The sequence below is a fragment of the Bos taurus genome, chromosome 29 (assembly GCF_002263795.3).
Source record: "Bos taurus isolate L1 Dominette 01449 registration number 42190680 breed Hereford chromosome 29, ARS-UCD2.0, whole genome shotgun sequence".
In the NCBI taxonomy this organism is placed as follows: Eukaryota; Metazoa; Chordata; class Mammalia; order Artiodactyla; family Bovidae; genus Bos; species Bos taurus.
The window spans coordinates 47,565,719-47,592,445 of NC_037356.1; the positions used below are offsets into that span (position 1 = coordinate 47,565,719).

At 59.4% G+C, this 26,727-nt stretch overlaps 1 protein-coding gene across 5 annotated transcripts in view; it reads right to left on the bottom strand.

Annotated features, from left to right (window-relative positions):
* Nucleotides 1-26,727, bottom strand: part of SHANK2 (SH3 and multiple ankyrin repeat domains 2) — a 561,554-nt gene that overhangs the window by 7,908 nt on the left and 526,919 nt on the right. For 2 of the 5 annotated variants that reach the window (XM_015461388.3, XM_059883125.1), the window contains 7 exons: nt 17,613-17,748; nt 16,943-17,023; nt 15,354-15,374; nt 9,928-10,058; nt 8,268-8,379; nt 7,480-7,500; nt 3,671-6,074 (listed from right to left, as the gene is read on the bottom strand). In XM_015461388.3, the coding sequence (XP_015316874.1) occupies nt 3,671-6,074; nt 7,480-7,500; nt 8,268-8,379; nt 9,928-10,058; nt 15,354-15,374; nt 16,943-17,023; nt 17,613-17,748 (2,906 nt within the window). The remainder of the gene's footprint in view (nt 1-3,670; nt 6,075-7,479; nt 7,501-8,267; nt 8,380-9,927; nt 10,059-15,353; nt 15,375-16,942; nt 17,024-17,612; nt 17,749-26,727) is intronic. The other 3 variants (XM_024987497.2, XM_005227382.5, XM_015461387.3) reach the window with 2 other exon arrangements.

The following is a 26,727-nucleotide window of genomic DNA, read 5'->3' on the forward strand; positions in this document are numbered from 1 at the left end:
AGCTTCACGAGACAAAAAGGCAGGTTGTGCCAAGCCTTTGTTCAAGTCCTCGAGGGCTGCCGCCATTCAGACACAGCCCTTCCCCTTGGCACGCGAGATGCTCGGAGATCCTCCACGCAGCCCCTCCCTCTCCGCTGGCCGGTTTCTTCCGGGTGGAGGACGCCTTCCGGCCCCCCAGCTTCGTGCTCGCTGGTCCCAGCGCCTGGATGCTCTGCTCCCGGGTTTTTGCCCGGCTGTATCTCAGGTGGTTCAAATGCCACTTCCTTGAGGAGGGTCACCTCCACCCTGCCCGTGGTCATGACCCGTTAGGACATCTTCATCCCTTTGTATTTGGTGCCGTGCGCTTTGGGTTTGTCTTGTTATTTCATATCCGCTCCCCCTTGAGAATATAGCTCTTCAAAGTGGCAGAGACTTCGGATGTCTCCTTGTTCAGCGAGGAATTCTGGGGCCTGGCATGGTGCTTGGCACACGGGGTGATCAGCTCCCGAGGGCCCAGGGCGCCTTGACTATGGACCTGCAGAGAGCCCCTCGGGAGGTCACGGGGATGGGCTGTGGCTCCGGGGCCAAAGGTGAGTGTCCCTCTGGCTTCTCAGCTCTGTGACTTGGAGGAACTCATCCTGCGCCCTGAAGTGAGGGGCGTGCGCCCGTGGGTCTGGAGTACCAAAGGGCTCTGAGAACGGGCCGCTGGGGTGGGGAGGTTGTCCTTGGGGTGTCGGCGCCTCTCTGGGCGCCCTGGGTCGTCCCCCGGGTGTGGGCTGGCACTGAGCCGGAGGGTGGCCGACTCCCCCAGAGGTGGCACTGGCTTGAGCAGAGCTCTGCTTCGATCTTGGTGGACGCTGTGTCCAGAGACGAGATCCTTCCTGGGGAACTCAGCCCGGGTGGCCAGGGGAGCCCCGTCTGCCTCCCTCCAGGGTGAGGGGGTGCTTCCGGATGAGGCCTGGGGAGAAGCTGCGGCTGCGCGGGAGGTAAGGGCGGCGGGCCCGTCCTCGTCGTCGTCCTGCCCGCGCGCCTGCAGTCCAGACGGTGGCAGAACCCACATCGTCCCTGATTTCTGGGGACTCGTCACAGCTGCAGAGACTCACTCAGGGCTCAGGTTCATCTTGAACCCCAGTGAGCAAGGGCCTGGGTGCTCAGCATCTTCTCCCCGACCTGGACCTGGGCTGCAGCACCGCGGAGTGGAGGAGGAACCACGGGCCAAAGCAAGGCAAGTCCGCCCCTGGTCTCCACCCTCGCAGGGGACCGGCGCTCGTGGGGTAGCTCTGGGGTGGTCAGACCGTTTCCATGGAAATGCGCGTGCACCTGTTCATCCATCCTTTGAAAGAGCGTGGCGGGTTTTCAGTTTTCCCTAGCAAGCTCATTTCTTTTCCCTCACTGGGAATTCCCTTCATCTAATTTGGTGCCTTATTTTGCCCAGGGCCGTGCACAGCTCTTAACTGTTAGATGCACTTTAAGTAGGGATGAGACATCCAGGCAGATGCGCCCTGGCTGGGAAGGTCCTGGGCTTTGGTGCCTGGCTGGCTGAAGCCCAGGCCTCTCAGTTTCTTGGTCCCACTCAGTGAGCAGTGAGCAGGGAGGAAGAGGCCACTGCCCTGGGAGCGGGGGGCAGCATGTGGAGACGCCTGGGGACCGCCCTGCAGGTTCTCAGTCATCAGATATGCACGGAAGACCTCCGGGCATCAACTGGACTCAAGGGGCTCCGGAGGCCTCAGAAGAGCCCCTCCCTGGTGAGCTCGGCCCTGCGGGTGTTAAGCTGGGTGACCCTCCTTCTAGGCTGATCCACCCAGGAGAGCGGAGAAGTGGAACCCTGAGGCAGCTCCCCAGGCTGAAGGTCTGCTACTGTGCCTTCCAGCTGAGGGCTCAAGGCCAAGGGCTCCGCCCTCTGACCCCGGTTCTCCTGTCTGCACCCCGGGGAAGGTATTCAGGCCCCGCCTCTGGGCCCGTGCTGCCCAGGGTCCTGCATCTGGGAGTGCGTAGATGTCAGTGACCGCTTGTGCCGTGTGGGCACCAGGTTATAAATAATAGAAAAGACCGTGGGGTCGATCACAGGCAGGGCCTGAACCCTTCAAGTCCGTCAGGACTCTACCAGCCGACCTCTGCTTTGAGTCCCCTCCCACCCAGGCAAGCCCAAGGGATGCCTGCCGCTGAGACCCCTCTGCCATGAACCCCGAGCAGCTCACCCAGCCAGGAGAGGGGCGGGGGAGGCCAACAGTCTGGATGCCACTGAGAGAGGCCCCGGCCTCCGGGGGCAGTGTCCTGCAGAGCACGCCGCCTCCCACACTGCCCAGAGAAGACGCCTTCTACGTCTTCCGTACCGCGGACGTCACTGCGACGGAAGCGCCGGTCAGAAGCCCTCGGCCTGGCCCGGCTCTGCCTGCCGCTGCCTGTGCCCGTGGACAGGCTGCCCGTCTCCCGGTGTCTCCATCGTCCCTTCCAAGAAATGAGTGTCACTGCCACCTGCTCCCCAGCAGCTGTTAGAAACATTATTCACCCACATCCAAGGCTTTTGTCAAAGGTGAAAGAGAGAAAGCATCTTGATTGTTGTATTTTCACGTAACCTAGCAGCTAAAGACCAGCGCTGTTCCACGACATTTCCTGGTGCTTCTCAAGTGTGTAAGACTCAAGTGTGTGCCTCTCAAGACGTGTGTGTGTCCACGTGTCTCCCAGAAGTGGGGACCCTGTAAGGACTCTGAATGCCAGTTAACAATGAGGCCCCTGAAAACAGTGCTGGTTGGCGTGTGTCTCTCTGTGGATGCTGGCTTGTCAGCACTCTGAGGACCAGCCGTGTGACCTGCTGGACCCACGTCGAAAGAGAGCTGCAAAGTCACGGCTCTGGGGACCCCAGCCTCCTGCAGGATTGCTGATAGATGGACCTGGGTGTTCGAGTCAAACGCCTTGCCCAGCAGGCGTGTGAAGAGTGACCTTGTCAGTTGCAACAGTGAAACGCGGGAGTAAAGACCAGCCGGAGGATAGGAGAACGCCGCCTGGGGGACCCGGGAAGTGGTGTGTTTTGGGCGAGGGCCACAGAGCACAGACAATGAGGGCGGGAGGCGCGGGCTCGAGTTGGGGCCTGGCAGAGCCCCGGGGCTTGGGTCTGGGACCAGCTCCCTGTGTGGGTCCCCCGTTTCAAGGAGGCAGGACCTCACGCTCTGCCAGACACTGTGGGCGCCCACGTGGGCACGACTGCATGCTCCTCTGCCATGACGCGTGCCCTGCTCCGGTGGGCTCTGGGGTCTTCACTCGGGGCACCAGGTCCAGAACCAGCCCCTCCCCAGCCTCAGACCACGAGGGAGGGGAGCAGAGCCCCTGACACACCCTCGATCGCACGCTGCCCACCGGCTGCCCACATGCCCCCTGGATGGCACACCCCCTCCCCTGAAACCTCCTGGGGGGGTTCCAGAATGGCCCTTCGGGGTTCTGGCAGATCTGGAGGACGTGGGAGGAGAGAGCAGGGCTCCTCCTTGGAAGCCACGGCGGGGACGGCTTGTGTGGCCGGGTCTCATGGCCTGTCTCTGTGTAGGGGGGCCGCGGCACCGAGTCCAGGCCGGGAGAAAGGAGGCCGACGTGGCCGGCTCCGGGCGCGCCCTCCTGGCGTCTGCTTCGGGAGTGCTGCTGTTCCCCGGGGCACTTCCTGGTCAGCGCTGGACGAGAAATGCCCGTTGAGGGCACTTACCTGGGGGCGAGGCCGGCGGGCTTGGTTCCTGGCGTTGGGTCCAGTCCTTCCCCCGGCTTTGCAGATTTCTCTCGGTTCATTTGCTGCAGGATTGAGTTTAACTCACTAATCACGTTCGCCTTTGGGCCTGAGAGAATCGGGCTTTTGACCTCGGAGACGTCCCCCCACAGCCTGGAGGTCCTTGGCTGGATGACCTTCGTGGGGCCGGGCTGGGCCCCGCCAGGCGGCGGCGGAGGTGCAGGCGGGGGGACCACGAAGCTGTCCACGTCCTCCTCCAGCAGCGCATCGTGGTAGAGGGTGTTGCCTTTGTGGATTATGGGCTTCATTTTTGGCTTGGGAGGTACTGGGGGTTTGTCAACCATGAAGGCTTGCCCGTCTGCATAGACTGTGCAGGTGTCCGCGTTCTCCCCGCCCTCGGAGGACAGGGTGGAGATGCTGGACACCGTGGAGATGGTGCTGGTCGTCTCGAGGTGGTGGTCGCTGCTGCCCCGGCTGTCCACCTCCTCGATCCCGGAGTCCGTGACGGCGTCAAAGCTTTCGGGGGGCGGCAGGAATGAGGCGGGCAGACAGTTTGAGAGACCAGCCGGCTTCTTACTGTCTGCGGAGTTGGTTGGCTGGCTGGAGTTCAAGGAAGGGGACTGGGAGGTGTCGTTTTTTTTCTGCTTGACCAGGTCTGAGAGAGCGGGGACAGAAGCAACCCGGTCATCGGGGATATCAAAACTATTGGCAAATTCCAGGGGAGGAGGCAATGGCTCTGTGAAAATAAAATCCTCGTCCAGGTCCACGGATGCCAGAGGCGGGGGAGGGATGCGGAACGGCAGGATCACCGCCTCCTCCACGGAGCCCGCCGCCACGATGGTCCTGCCGGGCGCGGTGGCGGCGGCGGCCGTGGGCTCGGGGCCTGCGGGGGTCGGGAAAGCACCTTCGGTTTCGGGGGCGCCTTCGGGCGCCTCGGATGGCAGATGGTCTGGCTGCGTTTCCGGGTCGGCTTTCTCGTCCTCTTCCTGCAGGAAGTCCTCCGGCCTGGCCGCGTCCACCGTGTGGACCATCAGCAGCCCGGCGGATTTCTGCTGGGAGGCGTCTACGATGCTGACGAGCACGCCCTTCTTGTCGTCCCTGCGCTCCTTGCCCGGGTCCGTCTCGTACTTGTTCTCCGTCTCCTGCCTCCGCAGGGGCCCCCGCCCGCTCTGCCTGCCGACCGGAGGGAAGCCCGCTTCCCCGCTGGGCCGCATTTTGGTGTCGATGTAGAGGGGCTTGTTGAGGTCGGCCTTGGGGGCCTCCCCTTTGGGGCCCTGCTGGGACTCCTTCAGGGCCCGGTCCCTTGCTGACAGCGCCAGGGCCAGCGGCGAGCTGGGGTCCAGCAGCCGCCCCGTGAGCGGGTGCACGTAGTTCTCGGGGCTGGCGATGTTGATGCTCCGGGGGGTCGCCGCGGGGCTGCCCTCCGGCACCTTGGCTTGGCCCGGGGCGTTTGGCAGCCTGCCAGCCTCACCCTGAGCTCCAGCCTCGCCCGCACCCACAAAGTGGTTCTCAGGCTCCTGGGGCGCCGGTGACGACAGAGGCTCCGCGCCGTCCTCCTCGCCAAAGCCACCCTCCTCGGGGAACTTGGAGGGGCGCGCCCGGGGGGCGGGCGGCCCGAGGCCCACGTCCTCGTCCCCCAGGTCCGTGGACAGGAAGGCTGGGGAGTTCCTCCGGGCCTCCAGCCGCTTCTCGCGGTCGCGGACAGCCCCGGCGATGGCGGCGGCGAAGGGGCTGCTGACGGTCAGGCTGTCGTCCGGCCGCAGCTGGCCAGGCTGCTCCGAGGCCTGTGGGTCGGTCTCCACACTGCTGCCCTGGCTGCTCTTGCCGCTGCTGCTGGTGGAGGGCTCCTTGACGATGATGGTGGGGATGGGGATGGAGCACGTCTTCTCGGGGCTGTCCTCCACGTTGGACTGTTTCACCAGCATGCCCTTCCGCCGGGCGGGCTTGGCTGGCACGTACACGGCCTTGCTGGCGATCTTCCCCACCTCGGAGTACGGGTTTTCGGGCATCTGGCCCCTCTTGCCGCGGAAGTTGGCCTGGGGGCCGGTGCCGCGACTGTAGAGGTCCTCGGAGTCCAGGGAGTAGCGGTCAACCTCCCGCCTGTGGTAGAGCCCCTTCTCCCGCACGATGGTGGCCACCGTGTCGGAGCGAGCGGCCGGGGACACCTTGGTGGCGGGGTTCTGGTTGAACGCGGGCTTGATTGTCCCGTAGACTCGTGGAGTTGGAGACTTGGGGCAGTTATAGGCGGTGGGGGAGGGTGGCGGTGGAGACGGGGGCACTGACTGCGGCGGGGGCGGGATGTCCTCGGAGGTGTCCGGCATGGACAGGCTTCTGGTGAACTTGAGCATTGGCGGGGCCAGAAACTGCCGCTCCTCCTCCGTTATCCCTACAAGCAGAAGACAGGTTTAAATTCACATCACGGTGAGGACAGACAGCCCCGAGATGCTCTGAGGGTGGTGTGACACGCTAAGTCTCCTCCAAACTCACGAGGAATCACGATGCACACTTGTTCACGGAACACAGCACACAAGCCACAATGTCAAGAGGTTATGTGGCCCATTCCGAGCCAGACACAGGACAGGGACCGGGAGGCCCAGAGTGCGTGCTGCTGAGTCCTGTCTGCGGGCTGTCCTGTCTGTCTCCCCGGGGCTGTCCGCAACTTGGGAGAAGCGGCTGGAGGCCAGGAGGAACGCCCCAGCCTTCCTGTCCACGGACCTGGGGGACGAGGATGTGGGCATGGGGGCTGCCTGCCCCCCGGGCACGACCCTCCAAGTTCCCCAGGGCAGCGGTGTGACCCAGGGCGGTGAGGGTGTCCCACTCCTTGGGACTGCATGTATGTGTGTGCGTGTGTGTGTGTGTGTGGGGGGGGGATGGGGCAGCTGGGATCAGGGGGCTTCTATTCCTTCAGACCTGGCCAGGGTGCCCAGGGAGGCGTTCTGGGGTCTGGGACTGAGGCTGTGAAGCTGCCCACTGGAAGCGAGAGGAAAGGGCACACCAGCTGCTACACCGGCTGAGGGAGGCGGAAGGGGCCTCGGTCCCCAGGGCGGCCTCGTCCGCTTGACAGCGGCGCATTTTGTTGCCTGACTTATCTGGGCCCCCCAAGGGTCCTGGAGTTCCTGGGCCCCAAGTAGGATGGCTGGTCAGCCCTGACCTTCTAACCAGGACCCCAGGAGTAGTATCCGAGCGAACACAGCTCCTCTGGGTCCTGAGACCCTCTGGGCTGGGCTGATAGACCTGGCGGTTCACCACGGTCCCCACTCATCACGGTCCGACTGCACAACTGGGGGTCCGTCATGAGGTCCCCACTCACGGCTGGGCCGAATGAAGCCTGTGGGGCTGGGTGAGAGGGTCCTGGGGACCCGCGGGGGAGACGGCCGTGTTGGGGCCCAGAGCTCCGGGGTGCCCTTTAGGTGGGCTTCCAGGTTCTTTCTGAGAGTTCAAATTATAAAAAACATCACCAGGACGCACTCTGGACCTGGGAAGCGGGAGGCAGACGCGGAGAGACAGGTACGCGGATCACGATGGGGGGCCATGCAGGGTTTTCAAAGCGGTAACGGAATGGAGAACTTCAATCAAAGAAGCTCCCGGGGCAGACTCCAGTAGCGTATCCCAAAGGAAACTTCTGCCCGATAAGGGTATTCCAAATCTCACACGGCTCTTGGGAGGGCATCCCAGCAGGCAGGGACACGGCCCGTGGCCCCGTGTGCCTCCAAGGAGTGATTTACGAATACGCCTTATGGAGGGAACCATTACATTCACATTACAGACTCCGAACTGTCAGGTCCACTCACCTGATAGAAAGATTCTGCTGTCTGACAGGAGGAAATCGATTGTTATTGACCAGTTCGAGAGCTGGGGCAGGAGGTGGCGTGCGCGCCGCCCTGCGGGGCCCCGAGCTCCTCGGGGCGGGGGCTTTGAGGACCCGCAGACGCCACCTCCGCCGTCCCTCATCACTCAGGTCCTGCCTGCCACGGCCCCTCTCGAACTAGCCACAGCGCCGCTGGCCGCGGCCCCGTGCTGGACACGCCCAGTGTCTGCAGGTGGCCGGAGGGCCTCTGGCATTCACGTGGCAGAGGCAGGGCTGGGCTCAGGGGGTCGAGTTGACCTCGCTCGGAACCGAGTCGGTAGGAAGCAAGTGACGTCAACAAGATGGCATCAGTGCCCTCCCCCCACAGTACCGTCCCCCCACGGAGCGAGACACCGGCCCGGCCACCCCAAGCAGTGTGTCCACTGAACGCACCCCAGAACGCGGCCGTGGCCATTTGAGGAGGTATGGGCCCACCCTGCCGGTCACTCACCACGCAGGGCAGGGGTGAGGGGATCCCAGAACCTCGCCTGCCCACCGCCACACCCCGTCTGGACTGTGGACCCTCCCCCTGCTGCTATCATCACGGATACTTGGCTTGTGAGGTCGGAGGTCATCTTGGATTTGGACTCCAGAGGGCAGGGAAGTTTCACAGGGTCAGGGGCTCCCCGGGGTGAGACTGGGGGCCTGCCCTCCAGTGGGCAGGCGTGGGGTCACCGAGGGGCCCCGCCGAGGGCCCAGGGCCACCTCTGTGGGTGCGGCCACGCTGCTTACCTATTGACTTCTGCCTTCGCATCGTACCTCGAGGGAGGCCCAGGAACGGGCCCTTTGGGCTCCCGGGGACAGTGGGCGTCATCACGGCAATGCCCTGGCGTTCGTACACGGACTGCAAACCGGAGAGCCGAGTGAGACATAGCGGACCAGCCCCCACTGTGCCCTGGCCTTGGAGCCCTGCCACCTGGCTTCCCCCAGCTGTCCTGGGAGCACCTGAGCATCCAGGACCCAGAAGGGGGCCCTCCTTGCCCTCAAAACCCTGGTGGCCCCTGCTCGGTGGAGCCAAGGTCTGCCTGACATCTCTCTGCAAGAGAAGGGCCAGGACGCATGTCCTGGAGGAAACAGCATCCGGCGCTGGGCACTGGACCCTGGCCACGTCCGCCTCCGAGGGCAGCAGACGGCAGTGGCCGCGGTGGGGGACCCCCGGAGTGCGGTGCGGAGCGAGCGAGCGTGTGGGACCCGTGGAGGCCCTGCCCTTCTCCCCTGGCCTGGGAGGAGCCTGGCACGCCCCTCCTTTGCACCGGGAGCAGATCCCCTGGCCGGCCCCCACCCCGCCTGCCGCTTCTGGATTGCAAAGCCGAGGTTGCTGGCCGGCCCCACCCGGAGGCATTGGAGGGCGACTCAGGGCACAGATGGATTAGAGCCCCAAGGACACCTGGGCGCGAGCTCTAAGGGGTCTGCTCCTCTGAGACCCCGCCTCACCGGGCTCTGGGCTCCGCCCGGCCGGTCCTGCTCTCTTGCTCGTGCTGGGCTTGGAGTCTCTGGGACAGGGTGGGTGTGGGGCTACCACGAAGGGTAGTCGCTCCCAGAGGGCCTGAGGTCGGGGGGCAGCATGAACATCCTGTTACCGTTAATGTGTATTACAGGAAACCAGCACACCAAATTAACGACACTCACGGTGTCATTGAGAAAGGTGACAGAAAGCGCACGTGTCCGTCGCTCAGCCGTGTCCGACTGTCTGCGACCCCATGGACTGTAGCCCGCCAGGCTCCTCTGTCCATGGGATTCTCCAGGCAAGAATACTGGAGTGGGTTGCCATGCCCTCCTCCAGGGAATTTTCCCAACCCAGAGATCGAACACAGGTCTCTGGCATTGCAGGCAGATTCTTTGCCATCTGAGTGTGCCGGTTCGCCATTATTAAGAAAAGGCAAGATTAAACAGAGTGAGTCAGTCTGAAGCGGAGTCAGAGAAAATACTTCAGTGTCACGGACAGCGCTGAGCTCTGGCCACAGGCTCGAAGCTGGGGGTGCAGAGAGCCATGTCTGGGACCTGAGAGAAGCAGCCTGCTGGGCTCGGCTGGCGGCCAGTGGTCTCTGCCACTTCCCAGGCAGGACGTGGCCCCTGGGACTCACGGGGGCCTGAGACCTCGGAGACGCAGGATCCCCGGTGTGTGCTAGGACTCAGCTTGCCACGAGGGTGGGCTGGGCTTCTTCCACCTGGAGGCTTGCTTTGCTCCAGGTGTCCTGTGGGAAGACCCTCAGTGCCAAGGGAGCGGGTCCACGGTGAGTGGTCAGTCCTCTGCTGCCGGTCTCCCCTGGACTGGGGTGCCCGCCTGGTGCGCTCAGATCAGGGCTCCGGGTGTGGAGGCCAGGGAGGGTGATCCGGCACCTCGCGGTCCACCCACACCCACCCGCAGCCCCTCCCCGGCCCGGCCACTCACGTTCATGTCCGCGACGGAGGGGAAGCACCGGCTGGTGGGCCGCTGCCTGATGGTGGCCACCCTGGACTCCAGCGCCACGCTCTCGGCAGCCCGGGATGGCTTGGAGGCTGGGATGATCTCCTCGGGTTTATCTGCAACGGAAACAGGACCGTCAGGATGGGCGTCAGTGACTGAGGCCCCAAAACACAATGGGGCAGGGGGCTGTTAGCAAAGTGCCCACGTGCCTTTTGCGTTTGAAGAAAGCTTTTTTCGTGCAAGTGGTATGGAGCACGCGTGCCTCAGCCACAAGCATGGACACGGACAGGACCCGGCCGCCCGCCCCGCATGTGGACAGGAGGGAGAGGAGACCCTCCCAGCCGCAACACAGCCCTCAAGGCCCTGGGGCTCGAGGGTCTTGCTTTGCTCACACTAGCGCTGCTCATTCCGGGAGGTGGGAGCTCAGTCAGCGTTGGGGATTTCTTTCTAAGAGCTCAGACCTGTGGCTCCTCTGGAAATGCAGTTGCTAGGGTCTCAGGACCCAGCACCCAAGGATGGAGGCGACTGGGCAGTGTGGGTGTAGGTAGGGGTGGGGCTCGGGAGCAGAGGCAGCCCCCCAACTCAGAAGCCAGTGGAAGTCTAGGCTTTGCTGTGTGTGTGGGGTCCCCTTCCCCCCAGAAGGTGGACCTTCTCAGTGGCTTGTGAATAAGCAAGTTGAGGATCAGTTATTAGTGATGCTTACAGCTTAAGAAATTATTTGAAAATGTAAATTTAAATGTTTGTTTTTTTTGGGGGGGGGCACCCGGCAACTGCACTCAGGCATCAGTGTCTGGAAGGGGACCCTGGTTTGCTGAGACGGGAGGTGCCCCTGGGGAGCGGGAAGCCAGTGTGAGGAGGGCCTGGTGGGACCCCGTGAAGCACTGCACTCTCCTTGCAGTCCCAGAGCGTTCTGTCCATGGCCTGAGGTCTTTTACGAGCTGAACCCCAGCCCCTTCTGGGGTCCTGTGATGCCCCACAAAACTCGTGCCGTCAGAAAGGCCCAGGCTTCTGGGGTCTTGGCAGACCCCAAGCTGCGAGGGCAGCGTTGAGTCACAGGACTGGCACCCTGGTGCTCGGTTTAAGCTGCTGCAGCAGCTGCCTTTAGCAGGGGCCATCCAGGAGGAGCTCGGCCCCTGGAAAAGTTCCCCCAGACCCCCAACAAGAGGGGCCCGAGGGGGCCAGCCCACCACCAACAGGCAGGATGCTGGCTTCTCGGGACCACGTCCTGGACCAGGGCCAGGGTCCCACAGTGCCAGCGCACCTGGCCTGGAAAGGCAGAGGGGTTCAGGCGGCGGCAGCATGGGGGGGATCCCCCAGCAATCCTCCTTGCCCTGGGACCCACAGCTCTTCCAGCCTTTCCCCCGTGGCTGTGTGGGACACAGTAAGTGTCCGCCCTTTGGGAGTCGGTCGGAAGCACCTGTGTCCGGTGGGGACCCCGCAGCCACGGTCACTGTGCTCTTGCCTGCCATGTTCCCGGGGCCAGGAACCCTCTTGCCTCGCGAGGCCCTGCGCCCACCCCCGTCCCAGCAGTGCGCCTCCTCCGTGAAGCTGGTGCCCTCGGGCCTGGGCCGGGGTTCTCTCCGGGTGGGGCTCTCACTGTTGCTGTGCTGGGCTCCCCCACCTCCTGCCCCTCCAGCTGTGGGACGCGGGGTCCTCGGGTGGCCCCCTTGACAGGTCTGTGATGACCGCAGGTCCCCCCGGCCCGTCCCCGGAATCCAGGCCCCTCACTGGCTGCCGGCCTTGTTTCTGCTGGGGTGTGGCTCTTTCTCCAGGGATGGCGGGGGCCAGGGCTGGCTCCTGCACAGGAACGTCCATCCACGGGTCTGGCCATCTTCTTGGGCCCAGCCTCAGCTTCAGCCCATGCAGCTCAGGCATGCTGCCCTTCCCCCGGGTGAGGGGATGCCCCCGTTAGGGCAAGGCCGAGTGGCTGCAGCCTGCAGGGCCTCCCGTGGGGGCCCAGTGAGGGGCTCCAGAGCAGGACGGAGTTCCTGACATAGACAGTTACACAGCTGGGTCTTTGAGACCTCCTGTCCCTAGCGGGACCCCACAAGTCCACGTCTGGGGTTTGCCCAGCTCACAGGGCTGGTCCACCCCACTGAGCAGGCTGGACCATGAGCCAGGATCCTCACAGGCCTGGACCGAGCTGGCAGACACTGTGGTCTTGGGGTCCCAGGCATGGCAGGCACTGCCAAAAGCCCTCAACGGTGGGTGTGTGCAGGGGAGGCAAAGGCGACCCTGCTGGGACTTTGGGGCGCCTTCATGCCGTTTCTCATCTTAACAAGAACCCGGTTGTAGGGGGACTGTCCCCGTCCTGCAGACTGAATAACCGAGGAGCGGACGCCTTTCGCGCTGCTAGAACTCCAGGACCGGGGGGGAGCTCGCCAAGCCCTGCCGAGGGAGGAAATCCAGGCTTGCCGTTGGATGGGGCTGCCTAATCAGGCCGATCGAGAAGTCAGCATTGTGCTCACCACACTGCATCCGAATGGGTGGTTTGGGGGTGTATTTGGAGGTGTGTCCCTGGAGCCACGGTGACCCTGAAGTGGACAATCCCGGCCTTTGTGTAAACCTTTGCCCTCTGGTCTCCATGTCCCTTACGCATTCTTTGGAGCCGGGATACACGAGAGCATCTTGTTCTGCGGGGGTTGTGTTGGGGGCTGTTATTCTGTTTCTCAGTGAGGGTGGGTTAGCGTGGTTTCTTCAATTCAGATGCAGAGGGCAGCCCTGGGCCACGTGCCCCGGGGCGTGGGCCCCTCGGGGGCTCGTCTCAAGCCTGCACAGCCCCGTGGTGCAGGGCTTCTTCACTGGCACACGAAGGCTTTTCAGGAACGCTGCGAGACTGGGTATTTGTTCCTGCTTCTAGGCTCACGGGATTATTCTGCTTCACTTACACAAGCCTGGGATTGGGTCTCTGTCGGTGCTGAGATTAGTGAGTCCAGCCCTGCGGCCTTACAGTGAAGCACTCCGAGGCCAGAGGCCACCCTGCCAACGAGGCTAAACTGTCAAGTCTTCAGAAACAATCTAGGAATGAGCTGATGCAAACACCCCGGAAGTGACCCTGTATTTTCATTTTCTAAGCAAACATATGGCATGGTGCCCACCGTCCACAGGCTGCACACTTCCTGGGTCGGGGGGTGGATGTCAAGCATTGGGGGGCAGGCCGCAGGCAGCCCCGTCTCTCTTGGGGACCAGAGCATGAGTGGGGTGCTCCTGCCTGACCCCGGAGCCCCCAGGCACGAGCACTGCCCCAAGCACAGGCTGAGTCGCCCGCGTGCCCGAGCTCCCCTGGTGGGGAAGCCCCAGGTCGTTCAGCAGACGTCACTGGCGTGGTCTGCAGGAGGGAGGCATGGAATCAAGGAGTGGAATGACACCCCCCAAGTTGGGGCAAGGAGAGGAAGCCGACGCCAGGCTGACACCAGGCACCGGTGGCCCAGTCTCCCCCCCCGGGGGAAATGGGGCGCCCACCCACTGCAGACCACCCCATGTCCCTGGAGCCCCATCTGTCCGGGGCCATGTTCTGGGCTAGATCCAGCAGCCCCGCTCCTCAGAACCATCAGGAGAGCGACCCCCACTGCTCTGGCAACGCCTGGCATGGCTAAGATTCGGACTCTCAGATCCTACGGCGATTCGGGCGGTCGCTTCACAAAATGCGTCCTAATCTCGGGGACATCCAGGAAGCCTGTCCGTCCTGGTGACCTTGAACAGGGGGTCCTGCCGGCCCCCTGGGGTGTCTCAGGTGAGAGGGCACCCGTAGGGTCTCCTCCATGACATGGTTCCTAAGGAAGCTAAGCGCTGATGGCACCAGATGGCACAGACCAGCCACTCCCGGGGAAGCGGCAGCTGTCGGCCAGCTGCCCGTCTCTAATCTTCCCAGGGGAGGCCGTGCGGGAGTGCCAGGGGCGGGGCGGGGCGGGGTGCCCTGGCCCCCGCAGGTCCAGAGCAGCGGTGAAGCTGGTCCCTCCCCGCTGGCCCGGCTTCTGCTCGGAGCCACCCCAGCCCAGTGTGGCCCTCGCGGTGGCCCTGGCTCCCCGCCAGCGGCCACGCGGACAACCTCTGGGAATGGAGCAGGTCCTCGGGAGATTCCTCGGGGACTAAGTGTGGCATCTAAGCTCAAACTCAGATTCACTTTCAACTCTCCGCTGTGCAAAGGGAGGTGGGCCCCCCAGGAGCCCTGCCTGTCCTGTGTGACTCCGCTCCCCTCCAGGAGCCCTGCCTGTCCTGTGTGACTCCGCTCCGGCCCAGGCGGCCGCACCTCCGTACTTGTCCTCTTGCCGCAGTCCGGGGGCCACTGGGGGCCCTGGGCTGGGCAGGGCCAGGCCGCACGTGCCCCCGACGCTGGGCCAGCCCGAGTCTGAGCTGCTCCTCCTGGCGGCAGCCCTCTCCACCAGCCCGATGACGGCCATGGGGTTCCTGCGGCCCACGAGCAGGGCCTCTTCTGGAAGGCACAGTGGGCAGAAACAGCGGTTCATGCCAGCTGGCCTTGGCCTTGGACCGAAGCGGGTTCAGAGGGTAACCTTCTGTGCCCCAGGCATCCGCCCCAGTGTCAAGAGGGTGATCGAGCCTGGAAAGCCCACTGGGAATCTCTGAGTGGGGGGTTGGTGGGGTGGAGGCCCAGGACCGCTGCAGAGAGAGGCTGTCGGGGTCAGCCTGCCTCGGGAGACTGTGGGTAAGAGAGGTGCGTTCTGGTGCTCCCGGACCCGAGACCCCAGATGCGGTCCCTCCGGACTCCAAGGACCACCCCCCGACCCCCGCCATCCCGGCGGTTTGCGTTCTGCGTCGTGCCTTAGTGGCAGAGCCCGGGCCTGCGAGAGGGTCCCCTCCTTTCTCTGCACTGGTAACTCTCCAGCGACCAGGCGAGAAACACCCCGCCCGTGGGCACTGCTGGCGAGGGGCATGTCCACGGGGGCCTGGCTGCTGGGGGCGGGAGGGGCTGCTCACAGAGCGGAGGCTGGGTCCTCTGCGCCACCGCCAGCCGGGGGCAGGGAGCGTGTGGCCTGGCAGTGCCCCTCCCCTCCAGTTCAGGGCAGCCTTCCTGCCCGTGGAGAGTGGGCTTCCTGGACGTTAAGGGGCAGCGGTCTCTGCCCATGGCAAAGGGCAGTCAGTGATTCGCTTGCCAGGGGCCCTGCTAGCCCGCACCCGAACCACCAGCCCGCAGGAAGGCCTCCCAGCCCCGACCCAGGCAGGCCCCACTGGACGACGGGGGACACGTCGATGACGTGGACATGACTCGGGGAGACGCAGACACGCTGGGCGAGCACAGACGGGGAGAGGCGGGGCAGACGCCACACGAGACGGGACGCGTCCTGGGCTGGGCCTCCCCCTGGAGGACCCCGAGCAGGGAGGAGACAGTACGGGTCACGACACACTCTGGACATCGAGTGAGGGCCACGGGGTGGTGGGGGCTCGCCCCTTACCCTTCTTCTTCCGGACGGAGGCTTGCAAACAGAAAGGGCAAGTGTGAGTCCCAGGGCGGCAGGGGTCGGGGCAGCGACTCCCGGGGCCCAGGTCGGGCTCCCTCGCTGAAGGCCTGATGACCGCCCACTCCACCACGGGGGCCCGTGGTCCGAGGCAGATGCAGGCGGGTGAGGGGGCGTGGTCCACTCTCCTGGGACCTGGGGGCCTGCCCTGTCTGCGGAGGACAAGGGGGTCCCCTCTCACAGCTCCTGCCCCCGCCGCAGTGGGCGTCACACACCGACAGCTCTCAGGAAGGACCCTCAGCCCTGGGCTGACGCAGCTGGAGCCCCCTCGAGAGGTGATCTGCCTGTGGGTCGTCCTGGGGGAGCCCTCGTGGCAAACGCCACCGGGTTTAGGGACGCTCACGTGGACAGTCACACTGCTGTCCCTCTCGGGGGCTGGGCCAGGCCTGGGGTGCAGGGGGTAGTTTCTGGAGAGTCTTGTTTGGACAGACAAGGTGTGGTCCAGAAGGAGCCAGCGGGAGGGGGCTCTGGTGGGGCTGGGAGGCCCCACGGCAGGGCTGCTGGTTTCTAGAAGACCTAGGCCGTTGACCCAGCTGCAGGTCTAGCCCCAGGATGCGGTGATGGGCAAGGGGCGCTCACGAGGGCTGGCCCAGGCCCTGGGAGACCATGACAGAGGAGCCGCAGATGGGGAGAGGCCATTGTGTCCTTCTTCTGGACGGAAGGGTCCAAGGGTCTCCCCCTTAAGGCTGGGCCCGGTCAGAGCCCCTGGAGAGTCCCAGACCAGCGAGGGTGCTCAGACCTCGCCCCCTTGACCGGCTGGGCCTGCGGGGGCGGGCTCTGCATCAAGGCTGGTTTTGTGCTCCTGGAAGCTGCCCTGTGCCAAGTCACAGATGCTACCCTTCTTCCCTGTCCGCCAAGCCCTCTCAGCCAAGAGAGCCTTCAGCCCCTGGCCGCTCCTGCGTGGTCAAAGCAGCCTTCTCGGGGACATGTCCCTGAGCCGTGGTCCCTGACCCGGGGGGGTCCCTGACCCTCCAGGATGGCAGCTCGCCAGCACTGGGTGCCACCCTCGTTATAAGCCATGCAGCTAGGCCAGGGGCCCACATGGCTCTGCGCGCCCTCCCCAGGCCATGACCTGGGGCCCAGCGGACACAGCCCTCTGTCCCTTCTGGTCCTCTAGAGAAGGCCCCAGCAAGCCCGGTGCCCTGGCCTGCAGCCCACCAGCCCACTGCTGTCTGTACCCGCCCCCGGGGCCACGCGCGAGAGGAAAGATCTCGCGGGCACCCTAGACCGCAGGGCTCTGCTTACCTTTATCCACTAGTGAGAGGCCCAAAAATTCAAAACAAAACAATGTTAGACGAAACAAGAGAGAGGAGGCCCAGTGGCGAAGCTCCCCTGAGCCCAGGAGGGACGCAGGGGGCCAGTGCAGGAGACCACACTCAGGGAGGCTTCCTGACGCCCTCCCGGTCGCTGGGGCCGGGAGAGGGGCGAGCGGGCAAGCGGGGGTACCATGCACAGGCTGGGGCTCTGCGAGGCCAGTCTGCGGGCACACTGGGCGCGGGGCCGGGTGGGCGGGAGCCGGCACTTACCGAGCTCCTCCAGCTCCGAGGTCATGGACTTGGAGCGCAGGGTGAGGGCCGTGGTCGGAGCTCGCTTTGGAGGCGGAGGAGCTGGGAGGGGGCGGGCGGGAGAGACGGAGTTGAGAGCCTGGCCCCGGGATGCCGCCCTCGCTCGTCCTTCCAGAAGGGTCAGGAGGGCCCTGACCTGCTGGGATGGCTCAGATGGGCCTTGCCCCGGGGCGGGGAGCTGGCGGTGGTCACAGGAAGTGCTGGAAGTTCTCACACGCGCCTCCAGCCTCCTAAGGGGGTGCATCTGGCCTGCTCCTGGCTGCCCTCTGAAGGCCTCACTCAGGCCCCGTGTCCCCCAGCTGTGACCACTCTTGGGGAGGCTCTTGGACCTCTGCCTTCCCCGGGCCCAGGCCGTGAGCTGCTGCAGTGGCCGATGCAAGTGTTTGGAGCGGGAGCCCCAGGCCCCCGTCTGTCTGCTGAGCACAGCCGGGCCTGAGGCCGGGGGGGGGGCCCTTACCTCCTAAGCGCCCTTTTCGACTTGTTTCCTGCTCTCAGTGGGGTACTGGGAGCCCTGCGGAGGGCGAGCGATGGGGCGCTCTGCAGGTGCCTGAGCCCAGGACGCAGGGAGACAGGCCCCCGCCCTGCTCGCTGCGTCCCTCGGGCAGGCTGGGGGTGGGGCGGGGGCGGGCACCTTTCTTCCGGGCGGTGTCATCCGGGTCCAGACTCCTGGTCACCGTGACCACCTTGAGGACCAGGTGGTTCCCTCCCTGGCGGATCATGGTCACGACCTGCCGGTGGCCAACCTTGACGACGTTCTCGTTGTTCACCTGCGGGGAGAGGAGGCGGGCGGTGAGCCCAGTGGAGGGGTCACAGGCGGGCGGGCCCCGTGGGAGCGAGGGTGGTCCTCAGGGAAACCGGGAGGCTGAGGCCCGGGGGCCGGCCAGGGCTGCTTCCTGGGAGTGAACGTTCCCGCAGCTGCCGGGGGACAGGACTACCTCCTGGGCGGCATGAGCCTCAGAGACGTCCCCCGGGGCAGCCCCAGGAGCAGCTTCTGGGCCACCAGCTTCACACCGAAGCCCAGCACAGGCTCCCTGCCCGGTGGGCCTTCCATGGCATGGTTAGGAGGGAACGTGACACTCGGCTGCCTTGTCCCTCGCCCAGACACCCCCGTTCCCTCCGGGCACTCCTTCCTTCCTCCTCTCTGGTCCAGAGGCCAGAAAAGACGGAAAGCTTGGCTGGGGAGGTGCTAAGGCTGATGCGTCACTCTGTTACTCGGAGGGACAACCGATCCCGGGACCCTGACCCTAGGGTCACCAGGATCATCTTGGCTGACACGCCGTCCATCAGAGCCCCTCGGCCGGGAGCTCTTGGTGCCGGTCACAGCCTGTTCGTGCCCTCTGACCCCCATCCGTCCCTACTGGGATGGTGCTTGCGGCACGAAGGCACACAGGACCCCGGCGATGTCCTGTGGGCCGGTGGGGCCTGAGCCCCCGGCACTGGGCACCTCCCAGGGCTCAGCCGGGCTGCAGGCCCCTGTGCCCACTGCCCTCCACCTCTCCTGAGCCCACGACCCTCCACCTCTCCCGAGCCCACCACCCTCCACCTCTCCCGAGCCCACCACCCTCCACCTCTCCCGAGCCCACCACCCTCCACCTCTTCAGAGCCCACCACCGAGAGGAAGGCGGGCCTGTCTCAGAGCAGGGGGCCGAGCTGCCCCTGAGCTACCTCCCCTGATCACCAGGGCTCCACGGCTCCAGCCCGGGCCCCTCCCTCACGCCCCCGGCACCAACATGCCGCCCAGATGGGCTCTGTCCCCTGCTATCCCCTCCCCCACAACTCCTGGTGTGAGCGCTGGGCATGGAGGGTGAAGCCTGTGACCACTCTGAGTATTGCCCAGGTGATTGAGGAATAAGAAGCACCCAACACCCCGCGTCCCCTGCGACTGCCTGGCCCTGTTTTGCTCTACTTCTCGGCCTGCTGTGGATTCCTTAAATGCGATCAGTGCGGTGGAGCCACAGGCTCACCAGCGTGGTGCGTCTTCGCAGATGCAACAGACACCCCAGGTGTCTTTATCGTCTGGGCCACCACGGAATCTGCAAAGACACACTGGATGGGCTTAACAGCAGAATGGATATGACAGAGAAAAGAGTGAACCTCAATACGGAAATAGAACTTATCCAATATGAAGAAAGAGGAGGTTTTCAAAAGTGAACACAGTGTTAAGCACTCGTGGGACAACATCAGAAGGTCTAAGATGATGAGAATTAGAGGCCCAGAAGGGGAGAAAGTCAAGAGTCCTAGAAAAGGGAGAAAGAAAAAACGATGGCTGAAAAGTTCCCCAACTGGGTGAAGGACATTAATGTACAGATTCAAGAAGCCCAGTGATTCCCAAAAATGATAAATATAAAGAAAAGTCAGGCCTGGGCACGTTACAGTCAATTCGCTGAAAGCCAAAGGTAACACGAAATCTTATTAACGCGGGCAGAGGAGGACACGTTACTTACACAGGAACTGTGTGGACCTCACATCAGAAACTACAGAGACAAGAAGAGCCTGGAACAATGTTTTAAACCTGTAAAAAAGTAACTGTCAACCTGGAATTCTGTAACCACTTGAAAATACAAAGAATGGGGGCAAAATAAAGACCTTTGTAAATAAATGATGAGTTATTGCCGGAGAAGTTGCTGCCAGCAGGCTTGCACTACAAACAAAGCTAAAGGAAGTTCTCTAAGCTGGAGGAAAATGACAATGAATCTTTAGAAGGCGTGAAGATATCAGAAATGATACACACCTGGGCAAAATAGAAAGATTATTTTATCCTTATTAAACAGATACGACTGTTTTAGGCGGAAATGATACTGGTCTCTAGGGCTTCTAATGTGGGTAACTGTCCGTGGGACAGTTGCAGCAGGGCTGAGGCAGACACATCTATACGGTTGTCAAGTTTTATGCTTTATGTGAAGTGTGCACTATGAATTCTGAGCGGGTGGAAGAAGTTAAGGATGTACACTGCAGTCCTGGAAGCACCATTGAAGAGAATGGAAAGAGACACAGCTAAAAGCAGATAAAAACGAGTTTTAAAAGTAGTCAAATAATCCAAAATCCAAAATAAAGCGGAAAAGGGAGAAAAGAGGAGAGCTGAAGAGCAGCACAAGGCAAGCTGAACGGCATCAGAAGTCAATGCGGTGAGACTCCAGGTAAAAAGCAGGCATTGTTTAAAAAAACACACACACCATGGAAAAGAAGGGCCCAAATATGCTGTCGGCGCACTCAACACAGATTGAAAGGAAATAAATGGGAAAAAATTCCCATAGATGGAGTGGCTATGTTACTATCTCACAAAGTAGACTTCATCCACTTTGAAAAGTGTTTTGGCAATTCCTCAAAGTTAAACATAGAGCTTACGATACGATCCAGAAACTCCAGGCCTTGTATATGCCCAAGAGGACTGAAAACACAATCACACAAGTTCCTGTACACAAAAGTTCATAACAGCATTTTTCACAGCAGCCCAACGGGCTGGAGGAATGAGCCCCTCGGTGGGCAAGAGAGCCCTCTCTGGAGTGACACAGCTTCCCAAATTAGGCTGGCAGTGATGGCTGCGCAACTCTGAATATGCTAGAATCCACTGGGCTGTGTAACTCAAGAGGCTGAAATTTTATGGTACGTAATTTATAGATCAACAAAGCTGGGACAAAAACAGACTTAAGGAAAAAAGCATTTCCAGAAATTAAGAGGGATAGTTCATAATGATACAAGAGGTCATTCACACGGAAGACGTAACAGGCATAAGCGTGTACGCACCTAGTCACAGAGCCTCAGTATAATGAAGCCCGATTTGACAGAATTAAAGAACAGGCAGCTCTTCAAACACAGTAGGAAACTTTAATACCCTTTTCTCAAATTGATGAAATAGACAAAAACATTTAAGAAGACTGCCCCCTCCCCGCCCAGATAGAGGACCTTGGGAGGTATTTTCTTGGCCCAGGTTTTCCGGACTTTGCTGATGTGCCCTGGTGTGTTCATCGCTCGTACTGGGTACTCACGAATCCCTTTCCATCAAGAACTTGCACCCCTCCATTCTAGAACGGTTCCTTCCATTATTTCCCGAACATTTCTTTCATTTTCTCTTTGAGGTACCTTTATTTAGCACACGCTGGACTTTCTAAATTATCTTTCCAACTTTCCACATCTTTCTCTTTCTGGAAGACTCTTTTTCAATTTATTTTTCAATCTATCAAAATGTTCATATCTGCTATAATATTTTTTAATTTCAAGAGCTCTTTTGTTCTCTGTTACTTTATAAAAGAGCATTTTGTTCTTAAAAGATGCAATATCTTTTATCTCACTGATCATATTAATAATGTCTTTTCATGATCTGACTCTCCCTGCATGATCTGTTTCCTCTTTCTCTTCCCTTCACAGTATATTTGTTTTGGGCTTTGTCTTTCGTATTAATTGCCTCTCACACTTCACCAGTGTGTAGTGGACCCTGACAGGAAGCGCATATTTAAGGGAACACCCCCGGTCCCCCCGCCCCCGCCAAAGGCCTGACTTCTATCCTGGCCAGTTACTCTGTGAATACTGACAAACTGATTCTAACTTTACATGGAAAGGCAAAAGACCCAAAATAGCCACTGCAGCACTGAAGAAACACAAAGTCAGGCGCCTGACATTGTCTGACTTCAAGTCTTACTATAAAACTTTACCAATCACGTATTGGTCAAAGAACAAACAGATCCACGGAGTAGAACAGCGAGCCCAGAAGTAGACCCACACAAACACAGTAACTGATCTTTGACAAAGGCACGAAGGCAATTCAGCGGACAAAAGGTCATCTTTTCAACAATGGTGCTGGAACAATGGGATACCCACATGCAAAAAAAGAAGAAAAAAAAAATCTAGACACAGACCTCACCTTACACCTTTCACAAAAATTAACCTCAAATGTGTCACAGACCTCAATGTAAAACACAAAAATTATAAAACTTCTGGAAAATAATGTAAAAGAAAATCTAGGTGACCCTGAACTTAGCAATGACTTCTTAGATAAGACACCAAAAGCACTCTCCATGAAAGGAAGAATTGATGAACAAGACCTCATTAAGATGGAAAACCGCAGAATACACTGTGAAGAGAAGGAGAAGGCAACCACAAACGGGGAGGAAATGTTTCCAGAACACACGTCAGATAAAGGACCGGCGTCCAAAATGCACAGAGAACTCTTAAAGGACCCAAATAAAAACCAAGCAAAATATCCGGACATCTCCCCAAAGAAGATACACAGGTGATCAATATCATATGTCACTGCCTAGTCGCTCAGTCGTGTCCGACTCCTTGCAACCCCATGGACTGCAGCCCGCCAGGCTCCTCAGCCCATGGGATTCTCCAGGCAAGAACACTGGAGTGGGCTGCCATTTCCTTCTCCAGTCGTATGTCATTAGGGAAATGCAAATGGAAACAACCATGAGATACCAGTATACACCTACTTGAATGGCCAAAGTCCAAGACACTCACACCACCAAACACTGTCAAGGATGTGAAGCAACAGGAACTCTCCTTGCTGGGGTAAGTGCTAAAAGGCACAGCCATTTGGTAGACAGTCTGGTGGTGATTTAGAAGACCAAACATACCATTACCGTCTGACCCAGCAGTCAGGCTCCTTGGTGACCATTCACCCAAATAAGCTGAAATTCCTGCCCACACAAGACCCTAGACGTGGACATTCACAGCAGCTTTATTCACAGACGCCAAAACTTACACACCACCAAGAAGGCTTTCAGTAGGTGAGCAGATAAATAAACTGCTACCTCCCGACAATGGACTGTTTCACAGCGATAAAAAGAAACGGGCTCTCAAGCCCCGAGAGACCCGGAGGAACCTTCAGTGCACCCGCTAAGTGAAGGAAGCCAGTCTGTAAAGGCTACATGCTGTATGATGCCAACTACATCACATGCTGGAAACAGCAAAACTATGAAGACCACAAAAAGATCAGGGGTTGCCAGTGCTCGGGAGGAGGGAGGGATAAACAGGTGGAGCGCAGGGGAGTTTTAGAGCCATGACACAGTTACTCTGTGCAGGACTGCAATGGTGGCATCTGTCCAAGTCCAGAGAGGGAGAGGGGGAAGAGGGAACCCTAATGTAAACTTCAGTTAATAATAATGTGTCAATATTGTATCAATGTTGGTTCATCAACTGTAACAAACTGTACCATGTTGGAGCAAGACGGTAAAAACAGAAATGGGTAGGTAAGGAGGAGTGAGAGGGGATGAGGGAACTCTGCACTTTTGGCTCTGTTTCTCCCTTATAAACTCAAAACCTGCTTAAAATAAAAGTAGAGTCACAGATGAGAAAACAAACATGCCTGCCAGGGGGTGAAGCAGGGACGGGTACATTGGCAGATGTGATTGACAAGTGCCCACTACTACACTGGAGTGGGTTGCCATGCCCTCCTCCAGGGGATCTTCCCACCCCGTGGATCGAACCCAGGTCTCCCGCATTGCAGGTGGATTCTTTACTGTCTGAGCCACCAGGGAAGCCCATGTGTTTGATAGATCTCTAATAAGGACCTGCTGTACAGCACAGGGAACTCTACTCAACACTCCGTAATAGCCTATGCAGGAAAAGAATCTTAGAAAGCGTGGATACATGTGTATGTGTAACTGACTCATTTGGCTGTACATCTGGAACTAATACAACATCGTAAATCAACTATACTCCAATAATTTTTTTTTAATTGCTCAGAGAAACAGCCTATTAATTAAAAGGAAGCTCATTTCTACATTTTCTATTATGGAATGTTGTCCTATGAGTGACCAAGAGCAGAGAGACTGTTCTTCCGTATCACCAAGGCCTCATCAGCCAGTGGCAGCATCATCAGGTGGGCGGTTCCAGCACCTCCAAGCTGCCCCCCAACCCTCACGGGTCCTCCTGGCGCAAGCCCCAGCTTCCTCTCACCCTGCCTGAGAGCAGTCCAGGCAGCTCTGTGTGAAAAGACAGAGTCTCGCACTAAAAGCACAGCCACAATACTATTATCGCAGCTAAAAGGTAGCCCTCATCCCATGGGTCAGGAAGTATCCCATCAGGGCTAGAGGGCTTCCCAGCTGTCTCGCAAGTGTCCCCAAGACGACAGCCGCTTCACCGGGACCAGGAGCCAGACACTGCGTTGGGTGGCGTGACTGCGAAGTCTTTTTCACTCTGCAGCCTCCCCGGTTCCTCTTTTATTCCCTCCCGGTCCGTTTGCTGAAGCAAGGGAGCCGTCACCCCTCTTGGTTTTGTTGACTGTGTGCCTCTGTCTTCTGTTTGCCTGTGCTTTGCGGGCTGGAGGCTGGGACCCGCTTCAGGCCTGCTTTGTGTCAGGCGGACGTCACACGTGGGGCTGTGTGCCCCCATCGGAGCCCCCCGAGTGTCGGCTCGAGGCTTTCTGGGATGTTAAAGCTTATGGATGGGTTTGCGCACGGTCAGCCTGATCCCCGCCCTGTTAGTTGATCAGTAACATTTCTAGCAGCCGCCGACGGTCACTGCCTGGATCATTTACTGCCCGGGGGCTGTAAAATGCTGATATTCTACTTAGGGTGTTCCTTCTCCATTTATCATTTGGAATAATCTGTAAAGAGAAACTTCCCCTTCTCAACTGTTTGACTGCCCCGAGGGGCAGTTTCTTTAAGAAGGGCAAGATGCATGCCTCATTCTTCCTTTCTATTTGCCAGTTTCCAGAGTAATGAACGTGCTCCTTCAAGTGACCCATTCTCGAATGTAAACTGGTACACCCTCTGTGGAGAACAGGATGAAGAGTCCTTAAAAAACTAAAAATGGTCACGTGGTCCTGCAGTCTCGCTCCAGGGGATGTACCTGGAGAAAACCATAATCCAAAGAGACACATTCACCCCGTGCTCACTGCAGCATTCACAGTAGCCAGGACATGGAAGCAGCCTGCGTGTCCTCTGACAGAGGGATGGGTAAAGATGATGTGGCACATATACACAACGGACTATTGTTCAGCCATAAAAGAACGAAATAATGCCATCTGCAACCACATGGACGGACCTAGAGACTGTCACACTCGGTGAAGTATGTAGGTCAGACAGAGACCTACACCAGTGAGAGTACTCACACGTGCGATCTAATTTAAAAATGGAACAAACGAACTTACCATCTACAAAAACAGAAGCAGACACACAGACGTCGAAAGCAAACTCACGGTTACCAAAGGGGAACATGGGGCTGGGCGGTAAGCAGAAGCTTGCGATAAACACACACACACACATGCACGCACACACACACTACTATACGTAAGACAGATATCCAACAAGGACCTACGGTCTAGCACCGAGAACTCTCCTCACTATTCGGTGACAATCAACATGGGAAAAGAGACTAAAGAAGAACGGATGCATGTGTCTGCATAACTGAACCCCTGAAACTAACACAGCACTGCAGACCAACAATACTCCAGTAGAAATTTAAAAAGAAAGCAACCCATTCTTAAAAAGTGTCATGATGAATTCAGGGATGTTTAAAAAAACCCTATTTAATACATCTGAATCCGTTGCAATTACTATGTTTTGTGTTTAAACACACTTTTGATTTTATAATGGTTTTAGATTTAGAGAAAAATTGTGATCATACAGCAGGGAATCCCTCGCCCCGACCCCATGTCCCCTGTTACAAACATGTTACATAAAGATGGTACTTTTGTCACAATCAGTTGACCAATACAGATACACTGTTACTTATTAAAGCCCACATTTAATTCAGATTTCCTTAATTGTTACCCAGGGTCCCTTTCCTGCTCCAGGGTCCCACTCAGGGCAACATGGGGCGTTTAGGCTCCTCTGGGCCGTGACGAAGATCATGGCATCCAGTCCCACCACTTCATGGGAAATAGATGGGGAAACAGTGTCAGGCTTTATTTTTCTGGGCTCCAAAATCACTACAGATGGTGACTGCAGCCATAAAATTAAAAGACGCTTACTCCTTGGAAGCAAAGTTATGACCAACCTAGATAGCATATTCAAAAGCAGAGACATTACTTTGCCAACAAAGGTCCGTCTAGTCAAGGCTATGGTTTTTCCTGTGGTTATGTATGGATGTGAGAGTTGGACTGTGAAGAAGGCTGAGCGCCGAATAATTGATGCTTTTGAACTGTGGTGTTGGAGAAGACTCTTGAGAGTCCCTTGGACTGCAAGGAGATCCAACCAGTCCATTCTGAAGGAGATCAGCCCTGGAATTTCTTTGGAGGGAATGATGCTGAAGCTGAAACTCCAGTACTTTGGCCACCTCATGCGAAGAGTTGACTCATTGGAAAAGACTCTGATGCTGGGAGGGATTGGGGGCAGGAGGAGAAGGGGACGACAGAGGATGAGATGGCTGGATGGCATCACTGACTCGATGGACTTGAGTCTGAGTGAACTCCGGGAGTTGGTGATGGACAGGGAGGCCTGGCGTGCTGCGATTCATGGGGTCGCAGAGTCGGACACGACTGTGCGACTGATCTGATCTGATCTGGGCTGTGACAGCTCAGACCTGCCTTGCTTTTGCTGAGCTGGACGGTTTTGAGTAGCCGCCAGGAGTTTGTGGGGTTTCTCCCCAGCGAGGAGGGCGGCGGGTCTGGGGAGGAAGTGCCCCTCCTCCACCCCCCAGGGCACCTGCCTGCTGTGGGCACCGCTGCCCTGCGCACCTGGACGAGGGGAGATCGCCAGGCTGTCCTCTCTTCAGCGCACTCTGCCCTCTTTGGAAGGAGGTCACTGGGCACAGCCACCCCCAAAGGGTGGGCCCTGAAGCCCTGGCTCTTTGAGGGGCAGACC